At 40.0% G+C, this 23,998-nt stretch overlaps 1 protein-coding gene across 2 annotated transcripts in view; it reads left to right on the forward strand.

Moving 5' to 3' along the window:
• COG6 (component of oligomeric golgi complex 6) overlaps positions 1–23,666 on the forward strand; it is a 136,697-nt gene extending 113,031 nt beyond the window's left edge. Inside the window, exons 19-20 of one of the 2 annotated variants that reach the window (XM_045052346.1) lie at positions 19,878–20,019; positions 23,377–23,666. In XM_045052346.1, the coding sequence (XP_044908281.1) occupies positions 19,878–19,986 (109 nt within the window). In that variant the 3' untranslated portion in view covers positions 19,987–20,019; positions 23,377–23,666. The remainder of the gene's footprint in view (positions 1–19,877; positions 20,020–23,376) is intronic. The other variant, XM_045052347.1, reaches the window with a different exon arrangement.
• Positions 23,667–23,998: the final 332 nt, after the last annotated feature.

A 23,998-nucleotide genomic window follows, 5' to 3' on the forward strand; every position in this document is an offset into this window, starting at 1 on the left:
CTGGGGGCTGCTAATTTCTTCATCTAGACGATGATTACCAGTGTGTTTCCTTTGTGACAATTCATCCAGCTCTACGTTGAGGCTTGCGAACTTTTCTCTATGTATATTATAGTTCAAAAAAAGGTTATAAAAGTAAGCATAGTGGTCCACGTCCATTATGTCTCGTAATTGACTGTTTTGATCCAATTACTATTTTATTAGAGAAGAATGTATAGTTAGAGCTCGCGTGCTAATTAAACCTGGTATTTTTAGTGGTAATCCTAGAGGCCTTGCATATTTTCAAATACCTTTAAGAAAGAATTCAATCTCCTCTTTCCTGCAGGTGGAGACAAAGCTGTATCATTCAATCCTATGCCTTTTGTTAGGAAACCTTTACTTCTCAGACAGAAATAATTGTCCTCATTGACAACAGCATGGTGGCCATTGGACTAGTCAGATGGCATCATTTAGAAATTTATCGATGCTCAGCAACATATAAAAGCCTGGCTTTTACAATTACTGGATGACTATGTTTGTTTGTTTGAGCTTTCCTTTTTCTGCTCTTAATGCTGGAAGTGAACACAGTATCTTAGTTTAGAATTGTTTTGCTGTCTTCTGAGTTTCGTGTAAAATTCGTGGAGTCAGGACCTATCTTTTTTGTTTCGCAACTGTGGCAGTTGTCAGTGTTACTCATGTGCCCGAGACTGAAAGGGACAATGCCTCCCAGAGCCTTCTGAGACCACACTCCCCAATTCAAACCAACGCTAAGTGATCACATATTCGATATCATGAAATACAGTCCCCAATTTGGCCTCTGACTCCACACCAGCAAATGACCCAGAATCTGTCTCAGTTTGATCCCAGGACATCCGACCACCATTTACCTGTGGACCTGGGTGCCCCTCGAGACGCGAGTAGCCAGACACAATCGTGATTCAATTCTCATATACAAACTCAACTTCTGAGTTTAGGGAGAGGAGTTTTTCATTCCTATCTTTTTGAACTTCGTTGGAGATCCAGGTAACCTCAAGCCATGTGAGGTAATTTTTCATACTGCCCTAGAGGACGTGGAGGCTGGGCTGGAGGTGGTCCCAAACAGCATGCAGCCTGGGGAGCGGAAGCATGGTGGGCGGGGAAGCAAGGTGGGTGCAGTATGGCTCGATTTAGGCCTGGTGCCATCTGGTCCACTGCAGGCAGGGCATGTAGCATTCGGAAGGTGGCATGAAGGCTGCCCCTGGAAAAACTGCCATCACCTTCATGGTGAGCCTAGAGCCTGTATTTATGGAACTCCTAGGAGATACCCGTGAGCATCAGTCTCCCGAGGTCAGAGTGGAGCTCACCTGACTTTACCTGCAAAGAGTGGCTCAGATGCAGTGTCTCCAGGCAAGGGTGCTTCTTAGAACGGCCGTGAGACATAAGTGTCTGGATCTGGGGGGGTGGGCGCTTGGATTACTGGGGAGACTCCCAACAGCAGCTGGAAGAGACCACAGCCACCTGGAAGGAGAAGGTGGCCTCTGGGCACCAGGTCCGAACAGCCAGTATTTACTGGACATGATCCTGTAGCAGGGGGTGTAAATATTGGATACAAAGTGAGTCCATGGCCTAGAACACAGCAGGCCTCTCACTGAGTGGAAGTTAATCAAAGCTGCAGATAATGAGGGCTTTACCTAAAGCTGTGAGAAAACAATTCATAGAGCAGCTGTCCACGTGCCTACAAAGAGGTTTCCGACCCCTTTTCTCTTAGATTCAAAGCTAAGGAAACCTGTCTGGATGAAGACAATGTTCTTAACGAAGGCCAAGGGACAGGGGAGAACAGTGAGGCTCCTAAAATAGATTCTCCAGGGAAGGGAAAGAGAAACCTCTGCTGGGGCTCCTCCCCTGAGCTGGCTGTTGAAGGTTCGGGAAGCTTCCAGAGCATTTATGCTGGGGAGGTACCCCCAGGGGCGCTCTGAGGGCCGAGGAAGTGCCTGAGAAAATGGCTTTGAGAGTGCCATGTCAGTTGTGTGCAGTTCTAGGTGAGCACCGTACTGGACAGAGCACAGTGAGCTTGACAAACCGCATGAGCTGGTGAGGCATTGGGAGCGGAGGCCTGCACTCAGGCCTGCGGCCTTGGTCGGGACCAATTGCAAAACACTTTGTCACGGCCACTGGAGGACCTTTTGGGACCATCTGGTGGCAGCGTAGTGGCTTTGCAACAGCCACTACGGTGACCTCGGGCGTGCATCTGAGTCCCTGCTCCAGTTGTAAGGCTGGAAAGCTGGGAATTGCCTTTGGATTCGAGAAAACACTTGGGAATTTTGGGCTATATCAGGCATATGGTAAGGAGATGGGCAACCAGAGGTTGGGATGGCAGGAAGTAAAGGGGCTGGCTTTCCTGCTATGGAACCACGTGGAAATGTAGTATTTGACTTTGCACCTCCACTGGAAAAGGTTACCTTCCCAGACTTAAAATAGTACCTATCTCTATGGTCATTTTCTAATTACTATTCAGAAGTTTCCTTATTTATGCAATCCATATTTTAAATTGTTAAAAGTGTCTACTTCTACTCCTCCGTCAGAAATAAAAAGGATCAGAGAATTGACCCTAATTCAGGGATACCTACCAGTCCTTTTATTTTCAAAATATTCAGTCTTTTAAGTATTTAGGATACTCAGAAGAGATTTCAGCAGGAAGATTACATCTCATGATGCAACATTTTGCTTTTCTAGCTATTAATTTATCTTTTAATTAAATCCTTCAGTTTAGGGAGTGAGGAAGAAAGACCACTCCCAGATCAAATCAGGGAGAGGGTAGGAGCTAAAGTACTTGAGGAGAAAGGATTTTCCACTTTGCTCAGCTTTGGGGAATGAAGGAAATGATATATCAAAGTAGGGACTGACCTCAATGCCCTGAGATATAAATATAACGTGTTGTACACAGTAGGATGATCCCTAGGAGGTGCGGTCAGGATAGAGCCCAGCAGTGCCTCCACTCTGTATATATCCCTGGCTCAGGAAATCCTGCGCTCGGACAGCAGGAAACAGAAGAGCACACTGAAATCCTAGGGCTTAGAAGACACTCCTCGCCATTGGAGGAGGGTTAACAGGCTGAGCAAAGGAAGCTATATGCACAGAAGTGAGGAGAGGGGAGGAAATCAGTTACCCAAAACAACCAGACTCAGAAGCCCTCACTAAAGGGAGAAATTTTCCCCTCCAAGATTACAGGAAGCTGGTCCAGACCTCTGCAACAGCATGAATGGGCAGAGGAAGGAATGTGAAGGCAGATAAAGAGGGTGGCTGGAACACAGGCCCTGCCCGTGTTTTAATTTGTCTGGCATGGAATGGAAGAAGCATGGAAGCCTGGAAAAGGGCACGTGGCTCTGCTGATGAGGGTAGGAGCCTACAGCGTTCACTGTGATGGGTGGCGAGGGGAGGTGGGGAGACCTGGCTGTTAGGACTGGCCAGTTTAGGAAGCGCATTTCTAGAGCACAACCACCCCACTAGGGTGAATGACACTGAAACAGGTTTTGCAGGGAGAAACTCCTACTCGATCACACTTGCTCTCGTGAGATTCAGCTTTACAGCGATGAAATTTCAGACAAATGTGAACCTGAGAAGCATTTTTAAAAGTGCTCCCAGGTAGAGTCACCCTGAGGTGTCCAGTGTCTTTAGTCCTGCTGATCTGAGGTCTCCGGATCCCCAAGGCAACGCTGGATTTTAGCCACAGGAGTCCTATTAATTGACTGCTGGATTTCAAGCAAAACGTTTACTTGTTAAAGGCTCACTCGCTTGATTCCCGTAGTCCCTGTGAGATTCTAGCGTGCGTGTGAGTAGGAAGAAGACAGATCAGACCACCTCCCTTTCATAATTCAACAACTATACATTCCTAAGACACTATCCTGTCTGAAATACTAAAAGTGAGCGAGACACAACGTTATTAATCACGTTATGAGCCCTAAGAGATGGCTTACTGGAAAGTATTTTGAGAAATTTACATATGGGAAATGGAAGGCACCACAAGTCTGCTGGTTCTCTGCCCATTTTTTTTCAAAGGTAGGAAATGTCCCTTTTCATTGTGAGATTGGCTCACCACGCTATGAACTGCGGTGAGCAGACTGGGTCAGGGGTCAGGGGAATGGAGCGAACAAAAGGGCGCGGGGTGGTTACTGCACAAAGGGCCAGTTCCAGGCAAGATAGTCAGGTCTGGTTTCGGCACCGTGCTCTCGCATCGCCTGCCAAGAAGACGGGGTTAATTGGGTAGGAAAGTGTAGGAGGAAACTGATGTTAGTGGAACATTTAACTGAATGCTTTAGCACTTGACTGGATTCTGTATCTGGTGGAGTGTGTGTGTCTGTGTTGAATCCTTGCGACAACCGTGTGAAATGAGAATGGGTAGCCCCATTTCGCAGAGGAGGACACAAACTCAGATTAAGTAAACTTGCCTGATGGCATGGCGTCCTGAAAAGGCAGAATGAAGTTTAGAACAGATATCTGACACTGACCTCTATGCTTTGTACTTTTAAAAGAATTCACTCTTTATTTAGTGAAAAAAATATATATATATATTATATTATATATATATTTTTTTCCGTTGGGTTTTCTTTTAAAAAGTGGCGTTGGCAGACAGCAGACAGCAATGCTTCCTTGTGGAACTTCAGGCACTCTGGACAGAGGTGTGGAGAAAAGATATTACGGAGTGAGATTTTCTCCAAGTGTCATGCTTAAAACTTTCCCTGGGTGACACCTGCCATCACCGTGCAACAGTCAGCTGTAAGCATAGTGCCCAACTGCCTTCTCCGTCTTCACAAGCCCCCCGCCACATGGCACTTGGTATGCGCCCCGGGATAAATCTTTGTATTAGCCTTCCCTGTGCAAGCTCAGGAATGTGGAGCATTCAAAGCAGGAAATTGCACCATCAGCAACATTGTCTTTGAATGTTGACACTTGCTCAGGGTCAGGCCACCCCAGGGGCCATCATCATCATTTGGTGACCTGTGTGGGACCTTGTGCTTCTGGAACTGTTCCAGGTGTGGGAGGAGGTGATGTCTTGGAAAACTCTGCCCAGAGGCCTGGCTTGTAGAAACATGGCCAGATGGTTTTGTCATCTGCCCTTGTCTACTATGCTCTACAATTCTTCATTTGATGGAAATGAACCAAATGGAAACTTGAATTTACTCTTTGGAAAAATGCAGGCAATAATATGCACATATACCGCATAGGGTTGCTGCAGGCAGTTAAATGAGGAAAATACACACAAAGTCCTTAAAATGCTGTCTGACAAACTGGAAGCACCGATCCAGTGTTAGTTGTTACTGGTTGTTGTTATTATTGTTGTTGTTGTTATTGATATTGTTCTCTTTATTGTGTGCTATTTTCCAAATGACTTCCATTTTTGTAGATTGTTAAAAGATAGAATGACCTGAAGAAAATTCAGCCCTAAAGAGCCACTCATTGAACGATTTTCTTCTCTGCCATTCTTTGCTTTCCTCTTAAACCTCATGATTTCCTTTTGTGTTTTCACCAAGAGTGTTTGCTTCCATGGGCAGAGAGAGTGTTATGCAGGTGATGATTAAAATATCCGCACAGGTAGCTGTTGGTTTTCAAATTTGTTATTTATGAATAGGTAATGACATGTACAGTATACTGTAAAATATTCAAAAGACACAAGAAGATATACAGTGAAAATGTAGTCTCTCCCCCATGACCTTACCATCCAAATTCTCTTTCCCAAGGTGATGCTGGCCCCTGGTTCTAGTGCACTCGTCAGAGAATACACGCATGTGCACTCCGACCACTCACACACAACACTGAAAACAAATGACAGTGTCATGTTTACCCCGTGTTCTTTCTGTTCCTTCCTTTCTATACTCAGGATGTATTTTGCATAATATTCCTTAGCTGTGTATGTAATACTGCCCAATATTTTAAACGATTGAATAGTATTCCACAGTATAGATTTACTCTAATTTATAATCCGGTGTTTTAATGGATATTTTGATTTTGTTATTACAGGCAATGCTGCAATGATATACTTGTCTTTTATTTTTAATTTTCACCATTTAAATATTAAACATTTTATCTACCTGGTTTTTGATTTTCCCAATAGGTATGAGACAGGGACCCAACCTTATGTCTTAACCAGATATGATGTGTTGAATAATCTACCTTTCCGCCAATGCTTTGAAGTATACTTTTATCATCTATTCGACTCGTCCATGCGTTTAGGTAGTAAAACACAACATCGGAGAATATACCCTCTGCAATCTGTCTGGGTTTGAACCTTAGCTCTTCCACTAATGGTTTGAACTTGAACAAATTATTTAATCTCTTTGCCTCAATTTCCTCATCCAATGAGTGAGAATAAAAACAATTTCATGGGATTATTGAAAACATAATACAAGGCAAATATTGTACAGGGCTTAGAATATTCCTGGCATGTAATAAACTCTAAATAACAACAGCTATTATTATTTCTCCACATATTATTATTTCTGGCCTCTTTTTTCCCCCTTGTTCTTTTTATTCTTCATGAATCATGAATCTAGTATTCATGAATCTATTGATTGACTTATTAATTAATGTAGCTTTTTAATATGTTTTAATATCTGCCAGGTTTTCCTCCTCATTATTTTTCTCCTTCAGAAATTTTTCATGAACTAAGGATTAGCTTGTGTTATTAAAAAATGTTTTTATTTTTGTTGTGAATAAGTGAAATTCACATATATTGACTTTGAGAGAATTGAAATCTTTGTAATATTGACTCTTTCTATTTACGGTTTGACTGTTCGTCCATATTTAAATTTTTGGTTATGCTCCTCAGTAGCATTTTAAGGAATAGGCTTATTTGTAGTTACTTTTTGTTAATATATCACCTACCTGGTTGTGGTTTGTATATATGAAGACTATTATTTTTTCACTCAGCTATTTTACTGAATTTTCTTATTATTTATGATATACTTTTAGTTGAATCTTTAAGTGTTCCAGAGATAACAACAGTTTCCAGAGAAGCAATCATGACAAGTAATAATTTTATTTTATTAAAAAAAATTTTTTTAATGTTTATTTATTTTTGAGAGAGACAGAGACAGAATGCGAGTGGGTTAGGGGCAGAGAGAGAGGGAGACACAGAAGCAGAAGCAGGCTCCAGGCTCTGAGCTGTCAGCATGGAGCCTGACGCGGGGCTCGAGCTCACGAGCTGTGAGGTCATGACCTGAGCCGAAGTCGGACGCTCAACCGACTGAGCCACCCAGGCACCCCATCAAGTAATGATTTTAATAATAATAATTAAAAATAATTTTGCCTCAAATTTTATACCTCTATTATTTTTATTGTCTATCACAGATACTAGTAGCTATGAGACAATATAAACAAAATTTCTGGCAAGAAACATCCTATTTTGCTCCAGATTGTAAAGATAATGCTTTAGCAGAAGGCTGGTATACATATGTACATATGTACACGCATATGTGCGTATGTACATACATGCGTGCATACATCCTCCCTCTCATTTTCTCTTCCTCTCTGGATCCAGACAAATACTACATCTATATTTAAGTAGACATTAAATACAGGTGTATGTGTGTGTAATTCATGTTATGAGGCACCTACTTTTAGTATTTAGTATTTAACATTTTTTATCCAGAATAGATATTATATTGTATTAAGGCCTTTAAATATCTATGGAGAGGATAAAATAAATTTTCTCTCTTAACTAATTAATATGATGATCTATGGTAATATAGGAATAGATTTCCTAATATTGAATTATGGAGGAATTACTGGAGGACTCTGTTTACTTTTACTGAATATTTTGCAACAATGTTCATAAGTGAGCATGGGCTGTGGATCTCCTTTTGTGGAATATTACCTTTGGGGCATTTTTATAGTTTAGCTTTGCAAGAAACTTTTATAGTCTACTACTTATGAAAATATAGTAGATTATATATCTGAAAATACCTTCTCATTAGAGACCACATAAAAACGTTGAATAAGATAATGGAAACATTTTTAAACTAATTAAGTTTCTATCTCTCTTAGTGTCATTTTTGGAAATTTTTATTTTAATAAACAACTATGTATTACATCTCAGTTTCAAAATTGATTTGCAGAGAGTTGAAGTATTCTCTTATGATTCTGTTGAAGTCTCTATAATAATTTTCTATTACTTTTTATTTTGTGTATTTTTTAATTTTTTAATTTTATTTTTACTTTTTATTTTGTGTATTTCTACACATAAATATGTATATTTATGTGTAGAAATACACGTATATTCTATACATATTTTCTGTATTAAATTAGGTAATCTACTCATTTTATTTTATTTTAAAGAAGTAGCTCTGGAATTTTTTACCTTGGTCATCTTTCTGTTTTGAAATGATCAATTTCAATTTTCCTTCTTACCAAATCTGATTGTTTTACTTTTGCCATATACTTTCTAGCTTCTTGAGATAATTTTTTTTTAACGTTTTACTGTGAAAAATTTTAAACAAAACAAAGTTGAAATCGTTTTACGGGGAACACATGGATTTATTCATTTTGTAGATTCTACCAATAACATTTTACGATGCTCATTTGATAATATAATACTATATTTATCTGTCAATCTGTCCAGCTATCTATCTTACTTTGCTGACTCACTTCAAAGTAAATCGCAGGGATCAATTCACTTCCTTTATTTCACATACATATATAAAATAGTTAAATATTTGCTACAATTTTTCCTTTTGGTATAGATTTACATACAACGAAATGCAAAAATCTTAAGTGTACATTTGCTGGGGTTAGACAAATGTATGCAAATGTGTGACTGAAACCTATCAAGTTATAGAACATTAACATAGCCCCAGAATTTCCTCTCCTACCTCTCCACGTTAATCCCCATCTTCCACCCCTTCCAGAGACAAATGCTATTCTGATTTTTTTTTTTTTTACAGCATAGACTAGTTTTGCCTATTTTAGAACTTGATACAAATGTGATCATAGGGTATACATGCTTTTGTATATGGTTTCTTTTACTCAGCATGTCTTTGAGATTTATCTGTATCAGTTCACGTGTCAGTAGTTTTCCCCTTGCTATTGATTAGTAGTACACCATTGTATAAATATCCCGTTTTCACCAGACACCTGAGCTTTTCCTGGTGGGGGGCTGTTGTGAATAAAGCTACCCTGAAAATTGTAGTCTAAGTCTTTCTGTGGATGTAAGTTCTCTTTTTTCCTAAGTCAATACTTAGGAATGGGATTCTTGGGTCATAACGTAGGCAGTTGCTTAGTAGTACAAGACAGTGTCAGAAATTCTTCCAAAGTAGATTTACCATATTCTCACCAATAAAATATGAAAAGTTCAGTTCTACATCCTTCCTTACTAACATTTGCTGTGGTCAGTGTTTTTAATTTTGGTTATTCTGGTGGGAAGTAATGTTACCTCATTTTGTTTTAATTTGCACCCCCTGATGACTAATAATGTTGAGGACTTTTCATTTATTTCCTGATCGTTTATATATTTTTCATGGTAAGCGTATGTTCAAGTCTTTTATCCACTGTTACCTTCTCTCAGCAATTTTTTTTTTTTTTTGTAGTTTTTGTTGTAGAGGCCTTGCTTGCCTTCTGTAAATTTGTTCCTAAGTATTTTATGCAGTTTTCCTTTGGTGTTATTATAAATGGAATTTTATCTTACCTTATTTTCTGATTAAAAGTAATTTTTAATCTTGTCACTTTAGTCATAGTTTTATAGATTTCTAAGCATTTTCTGTGCAAACAATGCCACCTGAAAATACAGTTAGTTTTTCTTCTTCCTTTCTGGTGTTATGTCTTTGTCTGTCTGTTGTATTGTAAACATTTAGGACCACTAGTACAAAATTGAATCAAAATGGTGAGAGTGGAGATCCTTGCCTTGTTCTCAATATTATGGGAAAAAATGTTTTGAAATTTCCTACTAGGTGTGACGTTAGCTGTGGGTTTTTGCTGAACATCCTTTATCAGACTGAGCAATTAAGGAAGTTAACTTCTTAAGGTCTTAGTTTGCTAAGAGCCATTCTGTTTATTGGTTTAATCTTGAATGGGTGTTGAATTTTGTCCAGTGAATTTTGGACTTTTATTTTGTGTTTTAAATGTTTATTTATTTATTTTTGAGAAAGAGAGAGAGCACATGCACAAGTGTGTGTGCCCTTATGAGCTGAGGAGGGCACAGAGCCCAAACTGGGGCTCAATCTCACAAACTGAACTGCAAGATCATGACCTGAGCTGAAATCAACTTGGACACTTAACTGACTGAGCCACCCAGGCATGCTTGCACTTTAAAATGAGCTCACATTGGTTGATTTTTAAATCTGAAGCCAATTTTACAATCCTGAGATAAATTCTACTTTGGTTCTGATGTATATATTATAAAACGCCATTCACCAATATTTTATTAAATGTTTTTGCATCTATGTTTATGAGAGTTGTTAAATTATTATTTTAAATTTTTTCCTATTTTACCTATGAGTAAGTAATAGGTTTTCTGTATGGTGTTTTTATGTCTTTATTTTCTAAATATTCTGCGATTCACATTTTGACTTTCCCTTTCTAACTGGCAAGTGGCAGAGATTTTTCTATTTTTTAGTGTTTGTATTAACTTCTAGATTTATTTCTTGTATTCAGAGAATGTTCTCTGTATTATTTCTACATGTTGAAATTAATAGATTTTCTCATTGTTGCCTAATACATAGCATTGTAATAAGTATTGCCTGGACACTTAAAATGAAGGTCTTTCCTGGGACTGAGAGGCTTCCTGGAATGTAAGATTTACTGTGGAAAAACTAAGGTCACCCTGAATAAACTAGGACTAGGCTCCTCTTTCTAAGGATAAAATTCATAGGTCACTGTCTTTCATTGAGGACTTCATAGACCTTGCTGACTGTCCTTAAGCAGTGAATATAGTAACAAAATCATCTGAGAGCAGCATGAGTTTTTTCCCTCTACTATAGGTGACTGGATATTTTATTTCTGAAATCAATAATTTTACTAGGCTGTCTCAACATGGATTCTTCTACATCAGTTTTTCATGGGGCATATATCACCTTAATTTGTGGAATCAAATCTTCACTGAATTCTGGAAAGTTAAAAAAATTTTATATCAATAAGCATTTTCCATTTCTATTAAGTTTTCCCTTCTTTAGGAACTTTAGTCCTTCTCTGAGCTCTCACATTTCTGCTCTGTGCTCTTGGTTTAGAGAAGTAGTTGCTTCTTGAAGATTTAAAAATTTCGCAGCAATGTATTTAGTTAAAATTCTCATTTGTTAAATGTAAGTGCTTTCTGTACATGTTAAATTTCTATTTAATCCCTTAACCCCTTTATGGTATATTTGAAGAAGATAAATTCTTTCTGGCCCAGCTATTTGTAGTAAGTTTATGTGAAAGAAAATCAGTGCCATGTTTCAGGCTAGTACGAATTCTTAATATCTGGGGTTGGGTGTGTTTGTGAATGGGTTACTAAAATCTTATATCTCTCTATCAACTGAACTCAGAATCTGCTTCCTAGTCTCACTGACAGACTGTTTCTTGCAAAGTGGCTTGTCTCTGTGATTCCTCATTCCGTGTTACCTTCCAAGCTTCCCGAAGCTGCCAAGAGTATCTATGCTTCTTGTTTCAAACAAGAGATGGTTGCTTTTGACCCTCTAAGGGACAAACCCCAGAGAACACTACTCTGTTGATTCTCTGACATCTGCAGCTATGAGCATTTCTTCTTGGTATCTTTATCTTTACTGCTGTTGTCAACTTTTCTTCTGTACTATATTCAGGATTAGATATACTTCCTGGTTTGCCATCGATGGAGCTTGCATTTTTGTTTCTTCTCCTTGTTGTTTTACTCTGCTGTTTTTGTACAACTCCAATGGTATTTTAAATGATCTATTTTGAAAAGACCAGTGCATTAACAGTAATAATTTTAAAAATTCTTTCTTCATTTCTTAGATATCTCTGCAACAAAAAAATGGAGAAATTTTTGTTGTTGCTAAGTGGTTAAACTGACGAGTGCAGAGAGGCAGCTGGAATCATTAAAATTTTAGGTAAAACATCTTGAAGAATCAATTTTCATGGAGGAGTGGTAGGAAAAAAGAGACAAGAGATGGTCTTACCCCACAGCTGACAGTTAGTGAGTACACGCAGGTACAGATGAAACACATATTTACAGATCACATCGGATCTGATTGGGCAAATATTTGTTCTGATTGTTGAGTTTTGTACTCTACCATTTTGTTACACATTTTGAACATTAACCTTCTTTCTACCTAACACAAAGCAGAGATTTGTTAATTGTCTGAATACTTCAGTCAACATGAATAGCCAATTTGGAAGAGTTCTGAATTTTTCCACACTGACTAAATTAACCAGGTAATTGCCATATATCCGAAGTATTACCTGATGCTGACACTAACTTTTCTATTTATTCTTCTTGTTTCTTTTTGACTTTACAGACAAATTAACGCTGTGGTGGCTTCACTTCTTATCCAAATATTTTATTTATGAATAGGACCCTCTGATTCATATTTTCTATATTAATGCCAAAGCAATGTTTATATACTAATAGTAAACTGGACTGTTTATGCAGTATAGCCAGCCTGGCTTGTCATCGTTTCAGGGGAGCCCTTTTCTCAAGACATGAAAGGTCTAGTGTTAGAGATCAATAAACCCTTTCAGAATCCATCAACAGTAGCCAAAAACCCTTTCTGTTCAGCCAAATCTACTAGGTTGGGTCCTTTTCTCCATCAAGGATTAAAGAAACAAACATGAAAACAAAAACATTCTATTGACTCACACTCCCACACTGTGTTAAGCGGATTTATGTAGGGGGCAGTAGAGTTGTAACTGCCTTCAAATTAATCTTATCTTCCTCCAATGTTTCCACCCTACCTTCCATCCTGCAATGCTTGCTTCATTCACACCTTATCTGGTGATATTCTGCAGTGCAATTAATGCTGCTATAATAATTTAATGAACTTTTACCAGGTGCCAGGAGTTGTGTTTTCCATGCCTTACTTCATTTAATCCTCGGAACAACTCTATCACAATGGGACCGTTATTAACCCAATTTACAGAAGTTTAATTTCCAGTGTAAGGAAATTGAAGATGAGAGAGGATAAGCACATTATGCAAGATCATATAGCTAGTTACCAGTGCGAAGAGTCTAACCTGGCCCATCTGCTACTACCAAGCAAAAGTGACCTTCTGTGCACACTTCTTCTACTTTGGGCTTCTGTTATTTATATCCTGCCTTCTTAACCCAATGGTTTTCAATCGTAGCTGCACATTAGAAACATCCATTGAGCTTTGAAAACAATATTAACTTCCAGAGATACTAAATTGATTTGGATGGGGCTCAAACTGGTATTTTTTAAAAACTCTAAGAGTTGACAACCAAAGCCTTAATCATACATTTTTAATGAAAGGGTCTGGGCATCTAACATGCACATGTAGCCTAACATATATATATTAGGATCCTAATAAGTGCATCTTTAAGTGAATTAGAAGATTATAGGTCGTTATTTGATTTATTTAGTAGAGTTTATGTAACAAGAAAAAAAGAATACACACACAGATCCAGACAGGATGCATGCTTAGAAAAGGCCTGAAGGACTGAAGCTATCGCCCTATACTGATATCAAGGCTCAGGGGCTGCAAATCAGTAAAGGTCTCCCATGACAAAGTCTGCAAAGACTGGGAAAGGTAGCTGGTTTTGCAAATGTCTAATTTTCAACAGAAGCTCACAGGCATGCTAAGAAACAGGGAGACATGACCCATTCAAAAGGACACAATTTCCAAAAGCAGTTTTTTAAGAAGTTCATGGTTCAGACTTAACAGCTATCTTAAGTATGTTCAAGGAACTGAAGGAAATTAGGAAAACAATTGGAAAATTCACTAGGCTGGTACAAAGACAAACAGGCATAAGTATGAGTCATCAAATATGAAGAAGACAAGTCATTTGAAATAATCAAATCTCAGGAGTAAGGGGAAAAAGAATGAAGAAAAGTGAACAGAGCCCAAGGGACTTACAGAATACCATCAAAAAGGTGAATATATACATATAGGAACCACAGAAGGAGAGAGAGAGAGAGAATGAAAGAGAAAGGGACAAAGAGATTATTTTAAAAATCAGTGGCTGAAAACTTCTCAAGTTAGAGAAAAGACATAGATATACTAATCCAAGAATCTCAGTGGAATTCATGGAGGATAAACCCAAAGAGACCCAAATGGAGACATAATCAAACTGTCAAAAGCCAGAGACAGAGAGTGTTGAAAGCAGTAAGAGAAAAATGACTCATCATGTAGACCAATTAGACCTAATAGAAATGTACAGAACACTCCACCCAATGACAACAGAATGCGCGTATTTTTTTTCAATTGCACAAAGATTATTTTCCAGGATAGATAATATTGTGGACTACAAAATAACTCTTAAGAAATGTAAAAGATTGAAATCATACCAAGTATCTTTTCTTTCTTTTTTTTTATTTCGGGGGGGGGGGGGCGGGGAAGAAGGGCAGAGAGAGAGAGAGAGAGAGAGAGAGAGAGAGAGAGAATCCCAGGCAGGCTCCAATCTCAGCACAGAGCGCCACATGAGGCTCAATCACATAACCCTGGGATCGTGACCTGAGCCAAAATCACAAGTCAGACGCTCAATGGACTGAGCCACCCAGGTGCCGTATCTTTTCTGATCCTGATAGAATGAAACTAGAAATCAACAGCAGAAGAAAAACTAAAAAATTCATCAACATACGGAAATCAAACAACACACCTTTAAACAATAAATGGGTCAAAGAAGAAATTACAAAGGGGATAAGAAAATATCTTGAGACAAATAAAAATGCAAAAAAGGATACCAAAAGTTATGGGCTTCAGCAAAAGCAACTCTAAAGGGAAAATCTGTAGCTGTAAATACATTAAAGAAGAAGAAAGTCTCAAGTCAGGAACCTAACTTTATACCTTAAGGAACTAGAAAAAGAAGAGTAAACTAATTCCAAAGCTCGTAGAAAGAAGGAAGTCGTAGAAATTAAAGCAGAGACAAATAAAACAGAGAGTAGGAAAACAGAAGAGAAAAATCAATGAAACCAAGAGTTAGTTCTTGAAAAGATTGACAAAAATGGCAGTCTTTTTGCTAGACTGCCTAAGAAAAAAAATAGAGAAGGCTTAAATAATTAAAGTCAGAAATGAAAGGGGATATTACTATAGAGTTTAGAAAAGTAAAAAGAATTACAAATATTATGAACAACTGTATGCCAACAAATTGAATAACCTTTATGAAATTGAAAATTCCTAGAAAAATACAACCTACCAAGACTGAATTGTGAAGAAACAGAAATTTTGAGTAGACCTAAACCGGTAAGTAGATTGAATCGGTAATCAAAAACCTCACCTACATGAAAACCCCAGGACCAGATGGCTTCACTAATGAGTTCTACCAAATATTTCAAGAATTAACACCAGTCCTTCACAAACTCTTTCAAATAATTGGAGAGGAGGGAACGATTCCTAATTCATTTTCTGACGCCATCATTATCTTGATATCAAAGCAAGATAAAGATGTCGTAAAGAAAGAGTCCACAAAAAGTTGTTAGAACTAATAAACAAATTTATCAAAGTTTCCAGATGCAAAATGAAAATGCGATAATCAGTTGCATTTGTATACACTAACAATGAATAATCTGAGTAAGAAATTTAAGAAATACAATTCCATTTAAAATAGCATCAAAAAGAATAAATTACTTGAGAATAAACTTAGTCAAAAGAGGCAAAAGACTTGTACACTGAAAACTACAAAACATTGCTGAAAGAAATTAGAGACATCACTAAATGGAAAGGCATCCTGTGTTCATGGATTGGAAGGCAATATTGTTAAGATATTATTACGACCCCAAGCAATCTCCAATCCCTACCAAAATCCCTAGGATGCTTTTTGCAAATATAGAAAAACCTATTCTAGAATTCATATGAAATCTCAAGGGACCCCCAAATAGTCAAACAATCTTGAAAAAGAACAAAGTTGGAGGTGTCACACTTCCTGATTTCAAAATTTACTACAATGCTACAGCAATTAAAAATAGCATAAAACTGTCATAATGATAGACAAATGGACCGATGGAATAGAATAGAGAGCCCAGAAGTAAATCCTGACATGTAGGGTCCAATGATTTTCAACAAGGATGAAAAAGTCATTCAATAGCGAAAAGACAGTCTTTTCAACAAGTGGTGTTGGGAAAACTGTATACCTACACACAAATGAATGAAGTTAGACACTTACTTTATACCATACATAAAAATTAACTGCAAATGGGTTTAAATACAAGACCTAAAAGCATAAAACTCATAGAAAACGTGGAAGAAAAGCTTTGTGTCTTTGGATTTGGCAAGGATTTCTTGGATATCATGCCAAAAACCGGACAGCAAAATAAAAAAATAAGTTGGACTTCTTAGAATTAAAATTTTGTGCATCAGAAGACACCAGGGAACCCACAGAATGGGAGAAAATGTTTGCAAATCATGTCTGATAAATGATTGTTATCCAGGATACATAAAAATTTTCACAACTCAACAACAAAACAATTGAAAACCGCACCTCGGGCTTAAATGGATATCACCCCAAAGAAGACATGGAAATGGCCAATAAGCACACAAAAACATAGTCAACATCACTAATTATTAGGTAAATGCAAATCAAAATCGCAATGAAATACAACTTCATATCCATTAGATTGGCCATTCCTCAGAAAACAGAAGGTAAGTGCTGGTAAACTTGTTGAGCAAGTGGAACCCTTGTGCATTGCTGGTGGAAGGGGATAAGGTGGATCTGTTGGGAAAATTATGGTGATTCTTTGAAAAACTAAACATAGAATTACCATGTGGTCCGATAATTCCACCTAGTATATATGCAAAAGAAAGAAAATCTGTACAATCAGGTAATTATGTACAATAGCCAAAGGGGAAGCCACCCAGAGATCAACGAAATGTGATCTCCACATACGACAAAATATTATTCAGCCTTAAAGAGGAAAAAAAAATTCTAACACATGCTACGACATGGAAGAATCTTGAAGACATTACGCCTAGTGAAAGAAGCCAGTCACAGAAGGACAAATACGAGATTCCACTTATAGGTTGGCCCTGGAGCAGTCGACCCCAGAGAGACAGAAACTACTTTGCTGGTTACCTTGGGTTGAAGGGAGGGCGAATGGGAAGTTACTGTTTCATGGGTAATGAGTTTCAGTTGGAGAAGCTGAAAAGTTACAGAGATGGATGGTGACTGATGGTTGCCCCAGAATGTGAATGTACTCAGCGCCACAGAAATGTACGCTTGGAAACGGCCAAAATGTCACATTTTAACGTTATGTGTATTTTACCATAAAAAATAAAATTGCCCCCAGAAAGAGTCAAATCTAAAAAAAGAAAATATTCACTAAGTTAGATGACCCATCAGCTTTTCTTTTTTTTTTTTTTTTTCCTGGAAACCTCACTCCTGGTGGCCTCTGCCTTCTCTAATGTGGATTCATTGATCCCCAGGGACCCAGTGGTCATCCAAGGATTTCCCTTCCCAGCTCTATTGTTGGAGCCACTGCTTCCCTAATCTATGTCTTGATTTATTCCCTTGTTTTGGTGGACGCTATTCTCTGTGAAAGGATGCATGGGTATTAAATCTTCTGAGTCCTTACGTGTTCTGGGCTGTCTTTATTTTGCGCTTTGCTGAATTGCAATTCAGTTTTCCTCCGCATACTCACGGCGTTTTCCATCTACTTCTCGCATCCAAGTTAGTGCTTTGTCGCTGCTCCACGGCACCTTTGTTATTACACTTCAGTCGCTATTGTTGATCCCTATTTTTTAGGTTTTATCAAATCTGATTTCCAACCTAAAGATGGTCTCCCTCTACATGTTTTTGTAAAATCAACAAGATGATTGGTAAATATCATTCACCGATGTTTGCCTACTGGTTTCCTTGCTGTGCTCAGGAAATTGTTGCAACTCCAGAGCTATAACCTGACTGTATAAAAGGGGTGTAGGAAATCGTCCATAGTCCTAAGTCCCTCCTGATATTTTGTTTCATTTCCAAATAGCTTTAGGGTTGGGTTAGCTATTTATTTTCTCTAAAAATATAAAAGTACGTCCCCCGAAAAACAAAATGTCAACTAAATAAAAACCCCTATTTGAAAACTTAAATCATTAGCTATCGTGTGTTACCTTCATATTTTCATTTTAGACTGTATTATTAGCCAAAAACCAGTCATCGCAGAGACTGGCTCTTCCTGCTTGATACAGCGTGACACTGTGAGTTAAGAAAACATATTTTAAATCTCGTTTCACTTTTTTGTTTTGTTTTGTTTACTTTGTGCCTTTGTATGTGTTCCCATCTAAGTGTTTTCAATTTTTAAATAAATATTTAAGACTCAGATCTATATTTGGATGCATGCATAATCAACATCACCTTCAGTTAAACCTTCTGCATTTTGCCACAAATGGGAGAAATTGACCTTGATATTTTCCAGGAGGACAAATTCATAAATATGAGAACCGAAAAGAAAATCCTGCGCCAAGATAGCAAATGACTCATTGCAGCTTCTGTAGTGAAATGAAGACAGTTCGCAAGGCCGGCACATTTATGAAAAGTACAATAAATTATATAATACCACAAATAAGCACAGATAATAGGAGCCTGTGCCTTTTCCTTGATGCTGGAAATTTTTGTGTATCTAAGCCTTCATGTGCTTTACCTTCAGTGGGTTTTGTTCACAAAAACCAAATATTCTAGAGAGACCCCCAGGGTGAATCTGTCACTTAAAATCCTACTTTTGCTTTGCTACAGATGCTTTGTGTGGGAAGGAATAAAACCATCCTTCGTTTTTGTTTTGTGTTTTTCCTGTAAAGAGAGAGAGAAAACATTGATGAAGGAAATTTATAAATAACACCTTTAAAAATGGCCACCGTGTGACCTTCTTGACTCAGTTAACCTTTCTAACAGAGTAGCTGGCCTTTAGACCAGTAGGTTGGTTGGACTTTTGCCATGCCTTAATTCTTTTTTTTTTTTTTGAGAGAGAGAGAGAGACAGAGAGACAGAGCATGAGTTGAGGGGGTAGGGGCAGACAGAATCGGAAGCAGGCTCCAGGCTCTGAGCTGTCAGCACAGAGCCCAATGTGGGGCTTGAACTCATGAACCGGGAGATCGTGACCTGAGCCGAAGTCAGACGCTTAACTAGACTGAGCCACCCAGATGCCCCCATGCCTTAATTCTTTCTAACTCATCCTTTGACAAGGGTAGAAAGGATACATGGTTAAGCAAAAGAAGAAGGAGGAAGTGAAAGAAAGAATTAGATAGCATGTAAATAGAGACCTGAGGTGTGGTGGCTACACATCCGGGACTTTCCCCAGGAGGGTGTACAGCTGCACCCGGCCTTCTCAGAGACCAGCCAACTCTGTGTGCTCAGCTCTTCCCCCCATCTTCCCTGCAGCCACCCTGGCAGATCCAGTGTGTTTCCACCCAAGCAGACCTGCCTCTACCACTCGCTCGTCCCCAGATTTCCACACGCTCCTGCTCCCCCCTCCTGAAGACTTAGTGGAGGGCGGGCCCAATGCCTTTGCTGCCCTGGTATCTCCTCCCCAAGACAGGTGCTTTTAAAACAGGCTTAGTGCAGGAAGGGAGGGTATGCGTGGTAAGTATGGTACCAGGGCTGGTGTCCACTGTCCCGTCCTAGCCTTCCAAACAACTGTCTGAGGCGGGCAGTATTATGGGTCGAGGAGGTTGGAGAATTCCGTCCAGGTCACTTTAATGCCCCTGTCCCCCCCACCCCCACCCCCCACCACCCCGGCCCAAGTGACAGGGTCTTACAGCGTTCCAAGGCCAGTGGTTTCTGGCTCCCGACAGGAAGCCTGCTGAGCGTTCCATTGCCTCTGCTTCCTACCCAGCACCTCCTGCCACCCAGAGGAAGGATGTCTTGTGCCTTTTGTTCTTGGAGAAGTTGCAGACGATAACCTCTGGGGAGCCCCCGCAGGACTTGCCGCTCTCCGTCTGTGACAGAAGAGAGCATTTCCGTCCACCAGACTCTAGGTATGTGTCTTGCCCCTGATGCTCCCACCTCTCATCGTCCCACCCCCAGTGGCCGATGACTTTGGGGCTTGTAAGGTGGTTGGATAAGAGTTCCAAAAAAATCAGGATTGGAATCCTCTCTCCATTAAAACGGAAATGGCGATTTGGTGAAATGAAGATCAACCAGCAAAACACACTAATGATGGCTTTGAGACCCCAGTAGGCATGCATTTCTATTCTTCGAGAAATCTCAGGTTGCTGAATGTAGCCTGGTGGACGTTTGTATGACAGAACTGATTATGCAGGCATGAGTCACAGCGTGAAACCAGTCCGTGTGTCTGTCCATTCCCCGCTTACCCCACCCCTAGCCACCAGAGGAATTTTGCTATGAAAGTTTTGCGTTCATGTACCAAAACGGCCTCCACAAGGGAGAGAGGCGATTCCCCACTCCGGCACTGATCTTCTGTGTGGCTTCCCTTAACGATCCCAGAGAACATGGCTCTGATGTGCCAGCTGTACCTGGGCAGAAGCAGAAAAGAAAGTGTCTTAGTCTGTTCTGGCGAAGATAACAGGAGTACCACAGACTGGGTGGCTAAACAACAGAGATTTGTTTTCACCGTTCTAGATGCTAGAAGTCCAAGATGAAGGTGTGGGCAGACTCAGTTCCTGGGGAGAGCTCTCTTCCTTGTTATGCCCTAACATGGCAGAGAGGGAGAGGGGAAACTGTCTTGTGTCTCTTTTTATAAGCACATTAATCCCATTATGGGATTCCATCCTCATGACCTAATTACCTCCCCAGAGTCCCACCTCCACATCCTATCACAATGGGGACTAGGATTTCAACCCGGATAAAACACCAACATTCAGCCATCGCAGGTGGGGTGCACTGAAAGAGGCTCCTGAGGGCGAGGCTGTGATGGATGGTGGCAGTCACAGCAGTGGCCCTCGGAGACTCAGTGGGAAACAGCTCAACAGTGGCGATCAGAGGCGAGGATGAGAAGCTTCAGCAATGCAGCTTTAGGGAATTGAGGCACGGGCAACAGGTGGTCCTAAAGAAGGCTTGGATGGGACAGGAGACACAACTGTCGTTCATCCTACAGAGGAGCCCAAATGAACATTGGTGAGAACAGATGTTGGGGATTCCCCATCGATAAGTAAAGGACCGTGGAGGTCCTGCAATCACAGGTGTCAAAATGAACCAGCAAAATAAAGATCATCTATGTTGATAGGACTCCATTTGATTTATGTATTTATTTGCATATTTATTTATTTAGTTTTACATTTTTCATGTCTATTTATTTTTAAGAGAGAGAGAGAGAGCGCCAGTGCAGAAGGGCAGAGAGAGCCAGGGAGAGAAAGAATCCCAAGCAGGCTCCACGCTGTCAGCGCAGAGTCTGACACGGGGCTCGATCTCGCAAGCCCTGAGATCATGACCTGAGCTGAAATCAAGAGTTGGGACGCGTAACCAACTGAGCCACCCAGGTGACCCAAGAAATGCCAATATTCTTGATCTTCAACATCACTTAAATGGGAGACTAATTGTTCGTTGTACTTGTGTGAATCAATCAATGTTTGTGGTAGAAAGTGTCCCATTAATCTTCTGGGGGTTTGCTCTCAATATGAGTACCTGAGTTGGTGGCTTGAACCCCAACTTAGAAATGGTGATATTTATCCTTCTGGACATGCGAGTGCTTTGCCACTAGCATACACTAGCTCAGGTCACCAAAAACTGTGATGTAGCCAATTGTGCATTTACTGTCACCTTGATGTCTGCTTTCTGTCTCTCCCAGGTCCTTGGCAGGCACACTTATTCCACGGCTGTCTTTCCAGCCCCACATCTTGGTGTCTCAGCCCCTCCATGTGTCATTGGCATCTCTTCATTGGTCCCACCTCAGCTGTTTTGTGTGGATCCCTCATTATGCACCCAAAACCTTCTGCTCATATAATGTTACTTTTGAAAACTGTACTTTTCCAGGATGCCTGGGTGGCTCAGTCAGTTAGGCTCAGGTCATTATCTCACGGTTCTTGGGTTCAAGCCCTGCGTTGGGCTCTGTGCTGACAGCTCGGAGCCTGGAGCACCTGCTTCGGATTCTGTATCTCCCTCTCTCTCTGCGCCTCCCCTGCTCATGCTCTGCCTCTTTCTGTCTCTCAAAATTGAATAAACATTAAAACATTTTTTTAAAAAAACATGGACTTTTCCAAAAGGTTCTTGGATTAACTCTTAGGTCAAGTCTTTCTCCTTGGGTCCTTCTCAGATTGTCACAATTCATTTCCATCTGGTTATCCTCAGATTGGCATTGCTCGTTATCCATAGGTTATCCAGTGCAGCATCCTTCCTTAGGGCCCCCCTTAGCTTTTGCTCATACTAACTTTTCACTTAGAGTCTGCTCCTAACATAGACCTATTTGAGAAAGGGTAAGTTCAGTGTTGTTTCCTCAAGGGACAAGCTCCAGGGGCTGTAAACACCCTATAGGATCTGTGGGCTGAACTTGTTCTCCTACCGTACAAGGTAAGTGGGGTTCAAGTTGCAAATGTACTTCATTCATCTCCAGTTGATTTATGTGCCTAGTATCATAGTGGGTTAGACATGGAGGGCCTGGGTGACACAGTTGGTTAAGTATCTAACTCTTGATCTCCACTCAGGTCACGATCTCACAGTTTGTGAGTTCAAGCTCCGCATCAGGCTCTGTGCTGATAGCGGGGAGCCTGCTTGGGATTCTGTCTTTCCTTCTCTCTGCCCCTCCCTGCTTGTTCTCTCTGTCTCTCTCTCTCTCTAATAAGTAAAAAACTTAAAAACAAAAACAAAAACAAAAACCAGACATGTTCCCCAATGTCAAAGACTTAGTAGTTGGGTCCGTCCAAGAAAACCTAGGCGTGGATGAGAACTCACAATGATATGTTACCAGAGCTGACCCTTCTTCCCTTGTCCGTTTGAGGCTGGCATTTCTTTAACACTTTAAATATAGTGGAGCCTCTGTAATATTCTCTCCTTTTGGTTCTTTTCTCCTGTCTCTTTACCTTCTTCCCCCGAATGCCAGATAGAAACATTAATCTTTCATAGTTAGTGGATAATTTCGTACTCGTTTTTGGAACTCTCTTATTTTGCCTCCAAAGCTTACTCTCTGGTTACATAATCTTGTACCTCCGTTTCTTTATATATAAAATAAGAATAATAATAAGCGCTTCCTTATAAATATTTTTGTGAACATTAAATGGAAAAAAAAAAATCAATGTGAAGAACTCAGCCCAGTGCTTGAAACTTGTTAAATAGTCAATAAATCATAGCTATGGTTTGCGTATCAGAATTCTTATTACCTGCCATCACCGCCCCTTTATTTGGCCATCGAGGAGATAAGGGCCATTTGTTCTCATTTCCAGAGTTCGGAGCAGCGTGCGTCATTCGTCAAGTATATAACCTGAAGCAGCTGCTGAGGTGGTGGCACCATCGGTGTGGGTCACTTCCTTTCTAACTGATGACTGCCTGACTCAGACTCATGAGGGAAGGGAGGACAGAGCAGCCATTTCCATGGACCCCACGCTCCCGGAAGCTGACCACAGTTTTAGTGATGGCTCCAAGGGGCCAGTCTTCATCACAGGTATGTCTCGTGAGGATGCCACGGCCAGAAGAATTTTATTTTAACAACTTTCATATTACATATGAAACTAAATGTGCATTGCTCTTTGGCATTTTCTTATTTTTTTTTAACTGTTTATTTTATTTTGAGAGAGCGAGCCCGTGCAAGTGGGTAGGGGCAGAGGGAGAGAGAGAGAGAATCCCAAGCAGGCTCTGCACCGTCAGAGCCCAGAGACCAATGCCGGGCTCGACCTCATGAACCGTGAGATCGTGTCCTGAGCCAAAATCAAGAGTCAGCCACTTAAGCGACTGAACCACCCCGGTGCCCAGCTCTTTGGCATTTTCAAAGAAACTGAACAGATCATTACTTACCATATTTTACAGATGAGGCAAGTGAGACTCCAAGAAGTGGTTTACTCCCCCCGG

This window comes from Felis catus, chromosome A1 (genome assembly GCF_018350175.1).
Source record: "Felis catus isolate Fca126 chromosome A1, F.catus_Fca126_mat1.0, whole genome shotgun sequence".
NCBI lineage: Eukaryota > Metazoa > Chordata > Mammalia > Carnivora > Felidae > Felis > Felis catus.